This window comes from Neoarius graeffei, chromosome 10 (assembly GCF_027579695.1).
Source record: "Neoarius graeffei isolate fNeoGra1 chromosome 10, fNeoGra1.pri, whole genome shotgun sequence".
Taxonomy (NCBI): domain Eukaryota; kingdom Metazoa; phylum Chordata; class Actinopteri; order Siluriformes; family Ariidae; genus Neoarius; species Neoarius graeffei.
Genome location: NC_083578.1, coordinates 84,441,788 through 84,459,561, shown reverse-complemented (window position 1 = coordinate 84,459,561; position 17,774 = coordinate 84,441,788). Strand labels below are relative to the sequence as shown.

Below are 17,774 nucleotides of genomic sequence, written 5' to 3'. Positions count from 1 at the left end.
GCTCTATTTTTTAAAAAAAATTTAAAAAAAGATATATAAGCCGCAGATATCTATGTTGAGAAATTAGATATTTACTGCATGTACAGAACGATTTTGTACTGTAAATGTACATGTATGTACCTGAACAGATTCTTTCCGAACAGTGCCTTTTAACACGGCAGCAACTTTGCTGATTAAAACGGAACAGAACCAAGAGAAAATAACCGGTATTTATTTACCTTCATTTCTCCTGTGTTTGAAACCACAAGTCACTTTAATCATCTTCGCTGGATTTGAAAATAATTACCAGTTAGTAATTTGTCGTGCGTGTTCTATCTGCTAAAGATCTGCTAATTCTTCTTTGCATTGATTTTTCGTCTATCTTATTTTTGATTCTACTTCCGGTTAGAGCGCCCCTAGCGGTGGAAGAAAAATCCACAGAATAGCCGCACCTTTGTATAAGCCGCATGGTTCAAAACCTAGGAAAAAAGTAGCGGCTTATAGTCCAGAAAATACGGTAGCTAGATTTATTGGTATTATTTTTATCGCGTTCTATCCGCCATTGCTGATATGTGCCACGTCACACGTCACGTGGTACACAAGAAGGGGAACCTGCCGATAACATCACGCACGAAAATTAAAAGGGTAGGTGACTTTGGTCGCAAAATTAATATACTTGTCAAAAAATTGTTTGATATATCATTTTGAAGCTAAAAGATTTCTCTGTCTAGTCATGTTGTCATAAAATATATTGTATTTTATGCCAAAGAATACATCCAATGGTGGAATGGCACTTTAAAGGAAAAAAAAAAAGCATGATGCCCTGTTCAGATTTTGTTTTTGTTTCCTGCATGGAGAGGTGTGGGGTTGGGTTTTTATTTTTGGGGCTCCCTGCAGAACCGACAGTGACGATAATAGTCTGTTAAAGCACGTTTTTGTTGTTTTTTAAAAAAAAAAATCTGCATCACTGCTTCAGCACCCAGTGACGATCTGATTCTGCTTCACTGCTTTCTTTCTGCCAGGATGAAATGATAGTTTTGGATCAATCCTGTATCTAGCAAAAAATGATCGTTATTGGCTTAATTAAAATTATTTAAACTCTTACATTCCAACAAAGATGAGTTTAAAGGCAGTTTAATATATTGAGACATGCTTTCGAGTGCAAGGTTGCGTTTTGTGATATTTGCTGTGCGAGTATTTCAGTGTAATAGTTTCTCTTTTGGGTAGATGTACTATTTGTACATACTCATCTCATTTCCCACATTAACACCAAATCTGCTGTGAAGCATTTTTGGAAAATTATCACTGTTGGGCTTTTTGTGGGTTTTTTTTTTTTGCGCGCGTTCTGTCTGAACCTCCCTCGTGGTCATCACTCTGGGGGATGATCGGATGTTGAACGTTTTGCTCAATCGGCATGTCGGATTTTAGCTGAAGTTTCAAAATTTAATTATTCGTGTTCAGCACGTCCTGTTTGTGAGCCGAACTTCACCATGAACAATTGCGTTACTTTGAGTTGATTGTGAGTGAGATAATGAGTTATACAGGCCATTTAAGAAGGGGCGCTTTTTTTTTTCCTTTTTTTTTGGGGGGGGGAGGTGTAGTTTTTCTGAAACTTTTCCACCCAAAGTCTGTAGTTCTTCTCAACCTCCAGACTACCTTGATGGAAAAATATAACCTAACCTGAGTGTAATGGTTTTTGTTTTCTGTCTAGTTGGGAGGTGGAAAAGGACAAGGACATTTTGACTTCAGTGAGATGGACTGAAGTTGAAATGAAAAGCGTGTTTAGTGATTGTGGTGCTAATTTGTTGGTCGGTGCTGTATTTTCATTTCTTCTGTGACAAGTTAATGGGAGACGTTTTGTGAATGCTCATGCAGTTACGGTGGAGTTTATTAGGAATAAAACTTGGTAATCTTGAACATTAGTGATAACGTTTTGGTCACACGAGGAGGATTCCCATTGACCTGGTTTAATGTGTGATTTGAAATTGCAGACTTAAAAAAAAAAAAAAAAGAGACGTGAATTTCCAAAAAAATAATAATAAATTATCCGCATGAGGTGGTTTTTCAGGGCGGCACGGTGGTGTAGTGGTTAGTGCTGTCGCCTCACAGCAAGAAGGTCCGGGTTCGAGCCCCGTGGCCGGCGAGGGCCTTTCTGTGTGGAGTTTGCATGTTCTCCGTGTCCGCGTGGGTTTCCTCCGGGTGCTCCGGTTTCCCCCACAGTCCAAAGACATGCAGGTTAGGTTAACTGGTGGCTCTAAATTGACCGTAGGTGTGAATGGTTGTCTGTGTCTATGTGTCAGCCCTGTGATGACCTGGCGACTTGTCCAGGGTGTACCCCGCCTTTCGCCCGTAGTCAGCTGGGATAGGCTCCAGCTTGCCTGCGACCCTGTAGAACAGGATAAAGCGGCTAGAGATGATATGAGAATGAGGTGGTTTTTCAGGTGATTCGATCAAGCACTGTTTTGAAAAGTGAAAAATGAGAATTTTTGTACGCATTTAGGTCACATGAAGAGGAACAAAACGAACAAAAGAAAATCAGGTCTGTGAGAGCTATTGGCTTGTTTAATTGGATGAGTATCGCGGGAGAAGAAACCCCAGCATCACATCACTCGATGGAAACACAGACCACATATAATTTGTGTTTTGTCGACTTTCATTTAAAAAAAAAAAAAAACTTCCATTTTGTAGAAACCTGCCTACAGTTCGCTCTGTAAAACAAAACAAAAAAAACAAGAGTAAGAGTTTTTCTTTCACGCCATTTTCCCATTGATGTTTCGATATCGTATTAAAAGCAAGTTACTGCGCTTTTTCTCAGCTAGTTAGTAATTTACGAAATGACGAGCATGATAGCATTAAAGTTTGAGCGGAGTGTACAGGTGAGAGCTGGACAGACTAAATGACTAAAGCGCTGCTGCATCACACTCTTCAGATTTCTTATGCAAGTTCATGGTTTGTTTTTTTTTAATAAATTGGATTTTTTTTGCTATTAATGCTTGGTGTGAGCTCCGTGTTAACATGTATCAGAGGACAACATGTACAAATCAGACTCTCATACGTTTTAAAACCTGCCAGAAAGCCGTGTCCACTTTGCCATCCTGCCTACTAACTACAAATGCAGTAGTTTTCCACTGGATTGTATTGTAAAGGCTTGAGAAATCTATCTTCAGATATTTACTCCCTCAAATGGCATTTTTCTAAGTGTTAAATATTAATTATTCCCCAAAATAATGTCTGGCTTTCTTGTTGTGCGGGTAACGAGACTACTACTTTTTTTGGGGGGGGGGGTTGTTTTTTTTTTTGTTTTTTTTTTTATTTCCTCACTGGGAAATGTCTAAGTCACAAATGCCTTCCTCTTTATTAAAGTTGTTGATGTGGGTGAACAATAGGAACATTTTAGCCGAAGTGAAAAATGATCTAGTATGCATAAATTTTAAAGTCTATGCAATAGTCTGTGGCTTGTGGCGTGCGAGAAGTCGTGTCTGGCGTCTGAAGAGCTGTACAGAAACGCATGCTTGCATCACGACTAGAGACGCGCATCTTAATTAATATACAGGTATATATTGTAGCATATACAGAGCTGTTCGACCACTTGTATTCGCTCCACAGGGAAATAATGACTGTCCTCATATTTAGTATATTTTTGCAAAAAAAACAAAGTGTAATTTCTGTAGATATTTTCCTCAGTCTTTTTAGAAATAGCAATGCGTTGCGTTCATTTTATTTTTGTAATACTTGAAATGTGCAATTTATGTTGATTTAAAAAAAAAAAAAGTCCTAACAGCCCTGCATTAGTTTTATTTTTCCAATCATATGTACAGGAAATATTACTAATATTAGAATTATGACTAATGAATTTTTTTTTAATTGCAACGGCAGTTCATTATGTGCATCTATGAGAAAGGGAACGTCTGAATCATGCCGAGTGTCTCTGCAGAGTCTCCACGTGTTTCTTGTGTCTGAACTTTTCTGTACCTTTGCAGCTCCAGTGTACGCAAACATTTGTCACTTCAGTTGCTCTGTTCAATATGTAGGTTTTTTTTATTTACTTTTTATGGAAATATATATATAAATAAAGTTTTAAAATATCACCTAGTCTTGTGCAGATCATTAGGTCTGAATGGGGAAGCATGTGGGTGGAGGGGGTGGGCTGGTCATGCGCTGGCCACTTTATTAGGAATACCCATACATCCACCTGCCGCTCTATGCAGCAGTGGCGGCTGGTAGTCTTTCAAACGGGAGGCTGGTCGGTTACGATATTTCCAGATTTTAAAAGAAAAAACGCATCAGTTTTGCCCATACTCTTGCCTCTGATCTGGCTGATTGTTGGCAGGGTCACAAACTGTGAAAAAATAACAGGTTCTTTTGGCCCATTAGCCTACTGTCCAATATACATGATGGTGGTGTTTGGGGGGGTATATTTTAACGTTCTATATTTTAAAATTGTGGTATGTTGTTTAAAAATTGATCATTATTGAAAGCAGCTCTTTGTCAGGAACCTCAGCAGTAACAGCAGAGTGTTCTGGAATAGGCACAAGCACTGACCTTGGGGAGCCAAACATAGAGCTGGGTGCCACACATTTCATTCAATGACACTTTCCCTATATTTTACTTATTTTGACTGAGAAATGTTTTATTGACAATTTTGATAACCCTTCACTTTTAATCCAGGTCTGTAGTGTGAAATGTTCTCGGCTGTGTTTTTGTTTAAAAATGTTTTTCCAAATTGTAGCTGTGTTTAATTCATATCCAGAAAAATATATATTCCAATATAATATACTCAGCGTAAACATTTTAAATAGATTCTATATTTTTGGTCCATCCATGACACATTACTAAAGTAGCCTATTTACTGTTGTTGATGTGGGTCACTTGCTGTTAGCCAATTCACTTTCTCGTACCAGGAGAGCTGAAAGGAACGAGTATTATTCCCTACCTTTTTCACCAAGTCAGTTTGAGGCGTTGGTCTACCCTGCTCTTTAATTTTAATTTTTTCCTCGAAAGGAAGACTGGCAAATGGCTTCGCCAAAATTAAATCAGCAATGCTTGGCATCCGTGCGCAGCTTTCTTGCTAGCTGACTAGCCCCCTCAAGTTCAAGTTCAGTCACTCAAATAAACGAAATTTCTGGAACTAAGATAGCAAACTTGACAACACCTATATTTACACTTTATTTACAATGAAAATATATACAAACTAAAAAAGCTGGTAGAAACCGTATGTAATGAATGAAATCGAAATGTAAGCTGATCTCTTACAATACACCACAGCACTCGCGAATCCGCATGGGACTGAACTGAAATTCACCGCTGCCTGTCTATATTTGAAACGAGCTGTCAATCAAAGAAAATATCCGGCCGCTTTCACCAATCACCAGTCTCCTCGCGGAAACTGCCATGTCCCTCCCACTGTGAGGCTGGGAGTCCGTGGGGTGGGCGTTTTCGCAGTATTTGTCCAATAACCGTCTTGTGTTTTGAGATTGAAAAGCGCATTGCTCCCAAATGCCATTGAAGTCCACTGAGGCTGGGAGTCCGTGGGCGGGCGTTTTCGCAGTATTTTGTCCAATAATCGTCTTGCATTTTGATATTGAAAAGCGCATAGGTCCCAAATGCCATTGAAGTCCACTGAGGCTGGGCTGCATCGCGCTGTCACGAGGGGGAAAAACTCACGCACACATTAGGCGAACTGGGGAAAGTTATAACGGAATGATTTCGCACTGTAGTTGGGTTGAGCACATGTATTTCTATGATTCTGGATCTGAAATAGCAATGTTATAAGGTCGGCTATAACATAAGCCTAGCGCAATTCATCCTACACGATGTTCGTCATTTTTAGAGGAGGCTGAGCCTCCCTCGTTGTCTTGGAGCAATCGCCCGTGCTATGCAGTCATCTAATCAGCCAATCCTTTGATGCATGAACTCATGCAGATACAAATCAAGCGCTTCAGTTAATTAATGTTCAGACATCAGAATGGGAAAAATTGTGATCTCAAATCGTGACTTTTTCACTGTGGCATGGGTGTTGGTTTGAGCCAGATGGACTTGTTTGTTTCAGAATCTGCTGATCATGGGTTTTCAGACACAGCAGTTTCTAGAGTTTGCACAGAATGGTGCGAAAAACATCGAGTGAGTGACAGTTCTGTGAGTGGAAACAAACGCCTTGTTGATTTGGAGAGGTCAGAGGGAAATGGACAGATTGGTTCAAGCTTTTTTTTTTTTTGCCAGGAAGGAAGGATATAGTAACTCGTATGATCACTCTTTACAACCGTGGTGAGCAGAAAAGCATCTCGGCATGCAACAGAAGACCACATTGGGTTCCAAGAACAGGAATCTTTGAATCAAGAACAAGTTCCTATTAAAGTGGCCAGTGAGAGTATCCAGAAATTTGTCAGTAGTGATTTAGGAGGACGGCCTCTGTTGTAAAGATTAGTAAAAAGGGTTAAAAGGAAAAAATTCAACTTTGGGTGAAGTTGCTTCATCTCACACTGGGGGGGGGGGGAGAGAGGGAGAGAGAAAATCCAAACTTTAACTGAAATTTATTCAGAAAAACAAATCCCTCATCAAGAAATAATTATTTTCGACAAAAACACATGCCACTATAATTTTCGCCCCTGGAAATGAAGAACACAGTGTAACTGAAGCATTAAATTGTACAGTATTTGTGTGTGTGTAGTAACTTTCAAGCTGTGATCTATGACTTGTGTATTGAATTTGGGGGTAATTGTCACATGAAATTAAACACAGCTCCAGTGTTTTGTCTTTAAATGCTGCTCCTTTATCACCCCAACATTTTAGTCTCCAATAATATTAATTATTTACACTGCTCATCTATCACGTTATAAACAATTCGCCTTGTAATGCAGTATTGTAAATTCTTACCCGTTTTTTTCAAATTTTCAATTAAAAAAAATACTCCGTGCTTACTGTGACTTGAAAATCAAAATGTTAAATACATCATGTGAAATGTACCTTGTGGCAATGCAGAGAATAGACTATAAACTAATCGACTGATCTCTTTACTCAGACGTTCAGAAGATAAAATTGTACGATATATATATTTGCAGTTTCAAAGCAGTCACACGGGCGAGAAGGGTTTTATTCTGACAGTAAAAGGCCAGCAGAGGGCAGAACGGTCCTGTGTGTCCTTTAAAAGGTTGAGTAATAGTTGCATTCTCTGTACCGCTTACGGTATCTATTGTTTTTACAGGTGAGCTGTGTGTGAGGGGTGTAAGGGTCACTCTCAGCAGATCACAGTCTATCTCAGGGCAACCACAGACAGACAGACACGCTCACACCCACGGACACTAGAGAAGCCAGTTGATCTAATCCACGTCTTTGGACTGTGGGAGGAAACCCACACAAGCGCAGGGAGAACATGCAACCAGCTCACAGAAAGGACCCAGTCAGCCTCAGGGTTCGAACCCAGAATGTTCCTGCTGTAAGGGAACAGTGCGCACCACCATGCCACCCTCACGTCAGTCACTTACTCATTCAGTCACTCACTCTGTCACTGTCAGTCACTGTCATTCACTCACTCTCAGTCATCAGTCACTGTCACTCATTCACTCTCACTCAGTCACTCTCACTCAGTCACTGTCATCAGTCGCTCATTCACTCTCACTCAGTCATCAGTCGCTCATTCACTCTCACTCAGTCATCAGTCGCTCATTCACTCTCACTCAGTCATCAGTCGCTCATTCACTCTCACTGTCATCAGTCGCTCATTCACTCTCACTGTCATCAGTCGCTCATTCACTCTCACTGTCATCAGTCGCTCATTCACTCTCACTGTCATCAGTCGCTCATTCACTCTCACTGTCATCAGTCGCTCATTCACTCTCACTGTCATCAGTCGCTCATTCACTCTCACTGTCATCAGTCGCTCATTCACTCTCACTGTCATCAGTCGCTCATTCACTCTCACTGTCATCAGTCGCTCATTCACTCTCACTGTCATCAGTCGCTCATTCACTCTCACTGTCATCAGTCGCTCATTCACTCTCACGCAGTCATCAGTCGCTCATTCACTCTCACTGTCATCAGTCGCTCATTCACTCTCACTCAGTCATCAGTCACTGTCACTGTCATTCACACTCATTTATTCACTGTCACTCATTCACTGCCCCTCACTCACTCACTCATTCACTGCCCCTCACTCACTCACTCATTCACTGCCCCTCACTCACTCACTCATTCACTGCCCCTCACTCACTCACTCACTCATTCACTGCCCCTCCCTCACTCACTCACTCATTCACTGCCCCTCCCTCACTCACTCACTCATTCACTGCCCCTCACTCACTCACTCACTCATTCACTGCCCCTCACTCACTCACTCATTCACTGCCCCTCACTCACTCACTCATTCACTGCCCCTCACTCACTCACTCATTCACTGCCCCTCACTCACTCACTCATTCACTGCCCCTCACTCACTCACTCATTCACTGCCCCTCACTCACTCACTCATTCACTGCCCCTCACTCACTCACTCATTCACTGCCCCTCACTCACTCACTCACTCACTCATTCACTGCCCCTCACTCACTCACTCACTCATTCACTGCCCCTCACTCACTCACTCACTCATTCACTGCCCCTCACTCACTCACTCACTCATTCACTGCCCCTCACTCACTCACTCACTCATTCACTGCCCCTCACTCACTCACTCACTCATTCACTGCCCCTCACTCACTCACTCACTCATTCACTGCCCCTCACTCACTCACTCACTCATTCACTGCCCCTCACTCACTCACTCACTCATTCACTGCCCCTCACTCACTCACTCACTCATTCACTGCCCCTCACTCACTCACTCACTCATTCACTGCCCCTCACTCACTCACTCACTCATTCACTGCCCCTCACTCACTCACTCACTCATTCACTGCCCCTCACTCACTCACTCACTCATTCACTGCCCCTCACTCACTCACTCACTCACTCATTCACTGCCCCTCACTCACTCACTCACTCACTCATTCACTGCCCCTCACTCACTCACTCACTCACTCATTCACTGCCCCTCACTCACTCACTCACTCACTCATTCACTGCCCCTCACTCACTCACTCACTCGCTCAGAGTTTGAGTTTCTTGTTGTTCAGACCTACACTGCTGAATCTGGAGGATGCTCCAGATTCTTCATTACTGATCTTTACTGGAATAAAGACTGATTACTGCATTAATCACAAGAAACATCCTGTTGTTGTTGTTGTTCTTCCATATCTATTGGCAGATGCTTTTTTTTCTTGATAGAAATAACTGGTTAAAATGGGCAAAAATATCTGCCAGTAGAACAACAGCAGCAAAAAGTCTAGAAATAGGTTTTATAATCCTATATATGGCCATCTTGTTAAAGATTTTAGGTTTGAAGTAATGAAACGTCCATGACTTTTTTTTTTTTAGTTGCCCTGTAGCTCTGGCACAAAACTCTGAAAGTTCTGTACAACTGTATTTCAGTATGTGAAGAATTTTTTGCTGAAACAAAGCAATTTAATTATTCATGATGACTCTAGTTTGTAGATTTGTGTGTGTGTGTGTGTTTGTTGAGGGGTGTGTTTGCAGGGTTTGGGTGTCTGATCTCAGTGTGAATTTGTGATAAGCTCCGTGGGTAGTGCTGTTTGCATTCCTGTGGCTATGATTAGTTTGAGCCGAGCTTGCTGCAATAAAAAGCAGTTGATGGTTTCTTTTGAAAATCTCGTTATCCTGGCTTCACACTGTTAGTTTTGGCTGGTTTACTGAGTCCACCTAAAGACCCGAGTCTGGGCCTCCACAGGCTGAAGTGCTGTGTGGACTGAACTGGTCGCAAATAAGCTATTTTAAAAAATCTTTTGTGCGTTTTCCTTTAATCTCACCGCAGGCCGAGGTTAAAGCAGGAGCCAAAATAATCAACACCCTTTTGTTATTGAAGGCGTGTGTTCAGAAATGATCTGGCCATCACACTCTCCCAATAGCTTTGTTCTGATTAACCTCAGCACAGATTCATTTTAAACATCTCTTCGTATTTATAAAACCTCACTGTTACTGTTAGTAGGACACGGGGACATAAAATATTATAATATCGATATCACAATATATTTCCATAACAATATACTGATATCTGAGTATTATGTGTAAAATGACATTGCGCAGATGTTAAAATCTCTCTTCGTACCAATTGTTTTACTTTCCCTTCTTTTATCTTTTAAATAAATAATATGGGTCTCCTATTTATTTTAAAATATTTATATTTGCTTAACAGCTTTCCCCTACACTTTAGTTACTAATAATATTCTTTAACTTCTACATATTTGGCATCAGTACAAAATGAGTTCATTCTGAGGTATAGCAAGAGTGCATCAAAAAATGACTCGCATATCGATTTTCTAATTTTGCTGTAAATAATTTTATTTATATATTTTTAAAAAAGGATGTTACACAGTGGTGTGAAGATATGTTTATCTTCGTGTAGTCGATGTATACATCACGAGTGAGCGAGTGAAAATATTTTTCAACACGAGAAGATAAACTTCATATCTTTGCGCCACCATGTAATGTTCTTTTATATTTTATGGACACATCCACCAAAAAAAAAAAGCAAGTTAATAAAAAGAATTTCAATTTTGAACCGGTTCGCTATTTTGACAACGCAGGTCTAGTCAGCGGGAAATCACTGGGAGTGACGTCATCGGAGTGAAATATCGGGAATTATTATACATACAGGACACTTTTTTGATGGAATAAAAATGTGTTCTATTCCCTTCTAGCGAGTTTCATTCCTTTGATTTGATAGCATGCAATATTGTTCGCATATCGTTTATCCTATGTGTATTACGTCACTCTACCCAATGAAGAATGAGCATTGAATATGGTTTACGATATTGCACGGTTGTCAAGACATGACGTCACACGTCAGATGTAAAACTTCCGCACTAGCAAGCGACTGTGACAATTTGTAAACAAGCATGACTGCCAGGTTTGCTTCATTAAATAATCTTGAAAGACAAAGATGTGTTGAACACCCGAAAGGAATGTGTATCTATAAATAATAATTATTGCTGGCTTTTCTTCATGGAATATCAGATATATTCCATTCACCTACTCGTCTTCGACTCGTTCCATATCAGGCTAGCTGAATGGAATATACATACATGTCAACCTTTGGTCAATCAAACCTGTATAACCAACCTCTAAAATCCGTATTTCCCTTATAAAATCCTCATAAGATGCAAATTAAAATAATTTACCTAGAATTTGAATGATAATTATATATATCCAAGTTATTTTTTATTCAATATTAATAACAAACCTTCAGAATGAATACAAAGCTCCAATGTTCGACAAAAACACGTGTCACTCTAATGTTCTGAATTGTACTCCATGACCAGTGTTGCCAGATACTGCTGATGTTTTCCAGCCCAAAACATGTTCAGATCTGCCAAAATGCACTTAAAACCGCCCAATCTGGCAACACTGTCCATGACGGCTTTTTTAGCACTCTGCCCCAATACCTCACTAGGCTGCATATCACAGCAAGTGTCTGTGTTGATCTTGCCGGAGTGCCCATTCAGAATCTTTTCAGTCGCTAGTGAAAGTCGCTCAGGTGGAAATGCACGTTTCAAACAAAATGTTACTTCCCGGTTGGCGGGATTCTCTCAATGCAGTGTGCCCATGATCAAAAGTGGAACGAAGTCTCGCTACAAGATAACGCGCGATTTCATAAGACTCTTTACCGGCTGTCTGTGGTGTACAGTACGTTTGTAAATGTTATGCGCTCTTTTATCATCGTGGGAATTGATTATAGCTCGAAATAAATATTGAAGTTTTTTTAAAAGAATCCGTATAACTTTATTTGTACGCCCGTATACTACGTTTATTGAATCAAATCCGTATAAAATACGGACATTCCGTATAGGTTGACATGTATGAATATATCTGATATACCACGAAAAAAATCCAGCCAATATTATTTAAACATGTCACCCAGAACCGTGATGTATTTTGTATGAAAAAATGTGAGTTCTTCAACACAAGAAGATAAACTTCATATCTTCAAGCCAATGTGTGATTTCTTTTTTTTTTTTTTTTAATTATATCGACACATTCACAATTCTAAGTCCCCAAATTTATCAGAACAATTAATCAATTTCCTCACGAGTAATATATAGAGATTTATGTCACGGTTTTGGTTCTCCATTTCCCGGATGGAGTTTGGATGAAAAATGCGAGTGGTATATTTCCCAGTAAAACACTCGGGTCTGTATAATCCATCCATTTTGGCAAATCACTCCAGTGACGTGGCCGCTCTGATGGCTTCAGCCATCAAAGTCTCAAGGGAATATTACAGTTGTGGTTTCCTGTTGCCTTCTACTTATTATTATAGAGGTTTTCTCCTCTCAACCATTCACACACTCACCTATGGACGATTTAGAGCCACCAATTAGCCAAACCTGCATGTCTTCGGACTGTGGGAGAAACCGGAGCACCCAAGGAAACCCACACAGACACGGGTAGAACGTGCAAACTCCACGCAGAAAAGCCCCCTGTCAACTGCGGGGCTCAAACCCAGAACCTTCTTGCTGTGAGGCGACAGCGCTAATCACTACACCACCGTGCAAATGTGTATATATACTGTAAAACAGCCAATAAATATGACTTTGTAGGCTAAATAAATGTGTGCTACACATTAATTTCCATTTAAACCTCACAACATTTACAGCTGATTTTCTCCAAACTTGATTTCTGTTAACGTGATGAAACCTGAATCATGTTCGCTCATTTCTCTCTCATTCGCCGGCTGCACCAAATGATCCCTTTATTTCAAAAATAATTAACTGTAGATTTAGAATATCCAATAAATATTTGGTTTTTGATCAACTGGACTCATTTTATGGTGATACAGGCCATATTTACAATCATGTTTGATATATCGTCTGTCACATCATGAACAATTCCTACTTTCTTATTAGTCTTGGCTCCGCCTTGGCTCTGCCTTGGCTCCGCCCCATCCTGATCATTATGGTCACCTGTATTTTATTCTGTTATTTCCATCTGTGCTGAAATGGCTTCAGGTTTGTAATGCAACTCTGCAAATTCTTGCTTGTTTTTGGAACCTGTTGTGAGACTGAATTGTAAAACGGGCAAAATAATTTTCTTTCTCAGATTTGTTTGAAAGAAAAGGAAATACCTGCTCATGCTAAATGGTCTGAGGTTCGAAAATGAACGCAGTCGGCAGTAACGGTGTCCCTCGACCATGAAAAATGTGCAGCACTGAGAGTTTCTGTTGGGTCCGTACCCTTTTCTCTGTCCTGATCTGTTCGGTACAAAAAAACCATACACACTTTATTACTTTGTGAAGTACCCAGTATCCAACCCAGTCTGAAGGTCTCCTGAATTGCACATTTTGCTGTTTTCACACCTGATTCCACTTATGAAGCAGGTTTAATAACTAGCTGATGGGCTGAATCTGCTGTAAGTTCAGGGAAAACATTTCAGTTCACCGCATGTAGACTTTTTTTTGAAACAATATTTACAGTGGTGCTTGAAAGTTTGTGAACCCTTTAGAATTTTTTATATTTCTGCATAAATATGACCTAAAACATCATCAGATTTTCACACAAGTCCTAAAAGTAGATAAAGAGAACCCAGTTAAACAAATGAGACAAAAATATTATACTTGGTCATTTATTTATTGAGGAAAATGATCCAATATTACATATCTGTGAGTGGCAAAAGTATGTGAACCTCTAGGATTAGCAGTTAATTTGAAGGTGAAATCAGAGTCAGGTGTTTTCAATCAACAGGATGACAATCAGGTGTGAGTGGGCACCCTGTTTTATTTAAAGAACAGGGATCTATCAAAGTCTGATCTTACACTTCCACAAACATGTGTTGTGATCATGGCACAAACAAAGGAGATTTCTGAGGAGCTCAGAAAAAGTGTTGTTGATGCTCATCAGGCTGGAAAAGGTTACAAAACCATCTCTAAAGAATTTGGTCTCCACCAATCCACAGTCAGACAGATTGTGTACAAATGGAGGAAATTCAAGACCATTGTTACCCTCCCCAGGAGTGGTCGACCAACAAAGATCACTCCAAGAGAAAGGCGTGTAATAGTCGGCGAGGTCATAAAGGACCCCAGGGTAACTTCTAAGCAACTGAAGGCCTCTCTCACATTGGCTAATGTTAATGTTCATGAGTCCACCATCAGAACACTGAACAACAATGGTGTGCATGGCAGGGTTGCAAGGAGAAAGCCACTGCTCTTCAAAAAGAACATTGCTGCTCGTCTGCAGTTTGCTAAAGATCACGTGGACAAGCCAGAAGGCTATTGGAAAAATGTTTTGTGGACGCATGAGACCAAAATAGAACTTTCTGGTTTAAATGAGAAGCGTTATGCTTGGAGAAAGGAAAACGCTGCATTCCAGCATAAGAACCTTATCCCATCTGTGAAACATGGTGGTGGTAGTATCATGGTTTGGGCCTGTTTTGCTGCATCTGGGCCAGGACGGCTTGCCATCATTGATGGAACAATGAATTCTGAATTATACCAGCGAATTCTAAAGGAAAATGTCAGGACATCTGTCCATGAACTGAATCTCAAGAGAAGGTGGGTCATGCAGCAAGGCAACGACCCTAAGCACACAAGTCGTTCTGCCAAAGAATGGTTAAAGAAGAGTCACTAAAGGGCTAAAATTCCTCCAAGCCGGTGTGCAGGACTGATCAACAGTTACCGCAAACGTTTAGTTGCAGTTATTGCTGCACAAGGGGGTCACGCCAGATACTGAAAGCAAAGGTTCACATACTTTTGCCACTCACAGATATGTAACATTGGATCATTTTCCTCAATAAATAAATGACCCAGTATAATATTTTTGTCTCATTTGTTTAACTGGGTTCTCTTTATCTACTTTTAGGACTTGTGTGAAAATCTGATGATGTTTTAGGTCATATTTATACAGACATATAGAAAATTCTAAAGGGTTCACAAACTTTCAAGCTCCACTGTAGATGCATCAAGAACAAAGCTGAAACAATCCTAAATGATCTTTATGAAAACTGAATTATATTTTCTACACCCAGGTCCAAATGTTCTTCCGCATTAAAATGAATCTTATTTGCTCCCATCACTGATCTCGCTTGGCCTGATTTGCCCAATACTTAAATGGAAGCGAACTTTTTAAGCTGACTTTACTCACAGCAGTATTGTCTTACTCCTGATAATTAGCAAGATTGTAAATGACATCAGCTACCCAGGATCCAGGATAATTTATGTGAACTCATCCCTTCCGAGTCCCTTCCAACACTGTTGGGTCAAATCCCAAATGGCTTCCTATTCACTCCATCACTATTAAAAGCCCCTAAAAATATGATAAAATCAAATTAAACTGATTTTCTACTATGAGTGCTCAATGTTATGCCTGGTCAATAAGAATCAAATTAAATATTTTCTCTCCTGAGATTAAGTTGAGTGTTATAAGGAATTTGCATGAGATGTATAGACGTATGGCTGGTTTTTTTTAGACTTGTGTGGTCTGGGAACTTCCTGATTTATCCATAACTGCAGTGGTTGTGATTGGCGTTGTGTTGGTAAAGCTGTTTCCTGTCTGTATAGACCCACAGTGACGGTGATGCTTTGAAGCGCAGAACCGGGTGGAGCTCAGGGTCTTAGCCTCTCACCCCAACGCTGTCATCTCAGTCACTTCCTCCACTTCCTGTTTGGCACATTTCTACAACAAACATAGCTTTCCTGTCCATCTCTGGTCCAAACCGGGACCTCATGCATGTTAAAAACATCACCCAGGGGTTCAGACTAAATTCCAATACGCATTGGATAGAGTTTATCCCAATATCCATTTACACTGGGCATGATCACAAGAGTTTGGATAGAAAGGATAGAATATTAATAAATGGCTTATTTGTCTTCTGGTGTTTTTTTTTTTTTTAAGAATAGGCAATGCTGAAGCAGCATTTTGCATTCTGCTTTGAGACAATAGCCAAATAAAATCCCAACTGCATCACACCCTGTTCTTTTTGGTGGAAACCGCCTGCTTTTGTTGCACTTTTATAGTTTTCTCTATTCTCCGGAACGTATGCTGCATCTTATGTTTCTGTGCTGTGAGAACTGTGTTTGAGTGAGTCATGGTTTCTTCCTTTTCAAGCCAATCTGCTCAGTCGATCAAAGGTCACGGCCCAAATGGACCAGCACAAAAACCTCAGGCGCTCATGAGAGAGTGAAGTAGAGCCCACTTCCTGTCTCACTTTGTTTCAGCTCGAATCGGGATCTCTGTTGAGTGAAACTTGTATTTTTCCCCTGAGTCTTTTTCAGCATCATTTAAAAATATCCATCCCTTTGTCCCAAAAACATCCGTAATGCTCATAACACGATTAAAGCCACAGTTTGGGAGTTTTTACAAGCATATAGGTTATATAATTATAGGTTAAGCCTAAGTGCAGAGGAGTTCATTCAGATGTTTATTTCATAAAATGTTTTAAATAAAGTATTTTTGTCTCAGTTAAACAAATGAGACAAAAATATACTTGGTCATTTATTTATTGAAGAAAATTATCCAATATTACATATCTGTGAGTGGCAAAACTATGTGAACCTTTGCTTTCAGTATCTGGTGTGACCCCCTTGTGCAGCAATAACTGCAGCTAAACGTTTGCGGTAACTGTTGATCAGTCCTGCACACCGGCTTGGAGGAATTTTAGCCCGTTCCTCCGTACAGAACAGCTTCAACTCTGGGATGTTGGTGGGTTTCTTCACATGAACTGCTCGCTTCAGGTCCTTCCACAACATTTCCATTGGATTAAGGTCAGGACTTTGACTTGGCCATTCCAAAACATTAACTTTATTCTTCTTTAACCATTCTTTGGTAGAGCGACTTGTGTGCTTAGGGTCATTGTCTTGCTGCATGACCCACCTTCTCTTGAGATTCAGTTCATGGACAGATGTCCTGACATTTTCCTTTAGAATTCGCTGGTATAATTCAGAATTCATTGTTCCATCAATGATGGCAAGCCGTCCTGGCCCAGATGCAGCAAAACAGGCCCAAACCATGATGCTACCACCACCATGTTTCACAGATGGGATAAGGTTCTTATACTGGAATGCAGTGTTTTCCTTTCTCCAAACATAACGCTTTTCATTTAAACCAGAAAGTTCTATTTTGGTCTCATTCGTCCACAAAACATTTTTCCAATAGCCTTCTGGCTTGTCCACATGATCTTTAGCAAACTGCAGACGAGCAGCAATGTTCTTTTTGGAGAGCATAGGCTTTCTCCTTGCAACCCTGCCATGCACACCATTGTTGTTCAGTGTTCTCCTGATGGTGGATTCATGAACATTAACATTAGCCAATGTGAGAGAGGCCTTCAGTTGCTTAGAAGTTACCCTGGGGTCCTTTGTGACTTCGCCGACTATTACACGCCTTGCTCTTGGAGTGATCTTTGTTGGTCGACCACTCCTGGGGAGGGTAACAATGGTCTTGAATTTCCTCCATTTGTACACAATCTGTCTGACTGTGGATTGGTGGAGTCCAGACTCTTTAGAGATGGTTTTGTAACCTTTTCCAGCCTGATGAGCATCAACAACACTTTTTCTGAGCTCCTCAGAAATCTCCTTTGTTCATGCCAGGATACACTTCCACAAACATGTGTTGTGAAGATCAGACTTTGATAGATCCCTGATCTTTAAATAAAACAGGGTGCCCACTCACACCTGATTGTCATCCCATTGATTGGAAACACCTAACTCTAATTTCACCTTCAAATTAACTGCTAATCCTAGAGGTTCACATACTTTTGCCACT

At 40.4% G+C, this 17,774-nt stretch overlaps 1 protein-coding gene across 2 annotated transcripts in view; it reads left to right on the top strand.

Annotated features, from left to right (window-relative positions):
- The window catches only part of tfe3a (transcription factor binding to IGHM enhancer 3a), a 96,681-nt gene extending 88,536 nt beyond the window's left edge, over positions 1-8,145 (top strand). For both annotated transcript variants that reach the window (XR_009655546.1, XM_060932452.1), the window contains one exon: positions 7,181-8,145. Coding sequence is in view for 1 of the 2 variants with exons in the window: in XM_060932452.1 (XP_060788435.1) it covers positions 7,181-7,195 (15 nt within the window). In the remaining variant the exon portion in view is untranslated. The remainder of the gene's footprint in view (positions 1-7,180) is intronic.
- Positions 8,146-17,774: the final 9,629 nt, after the last annotated feature.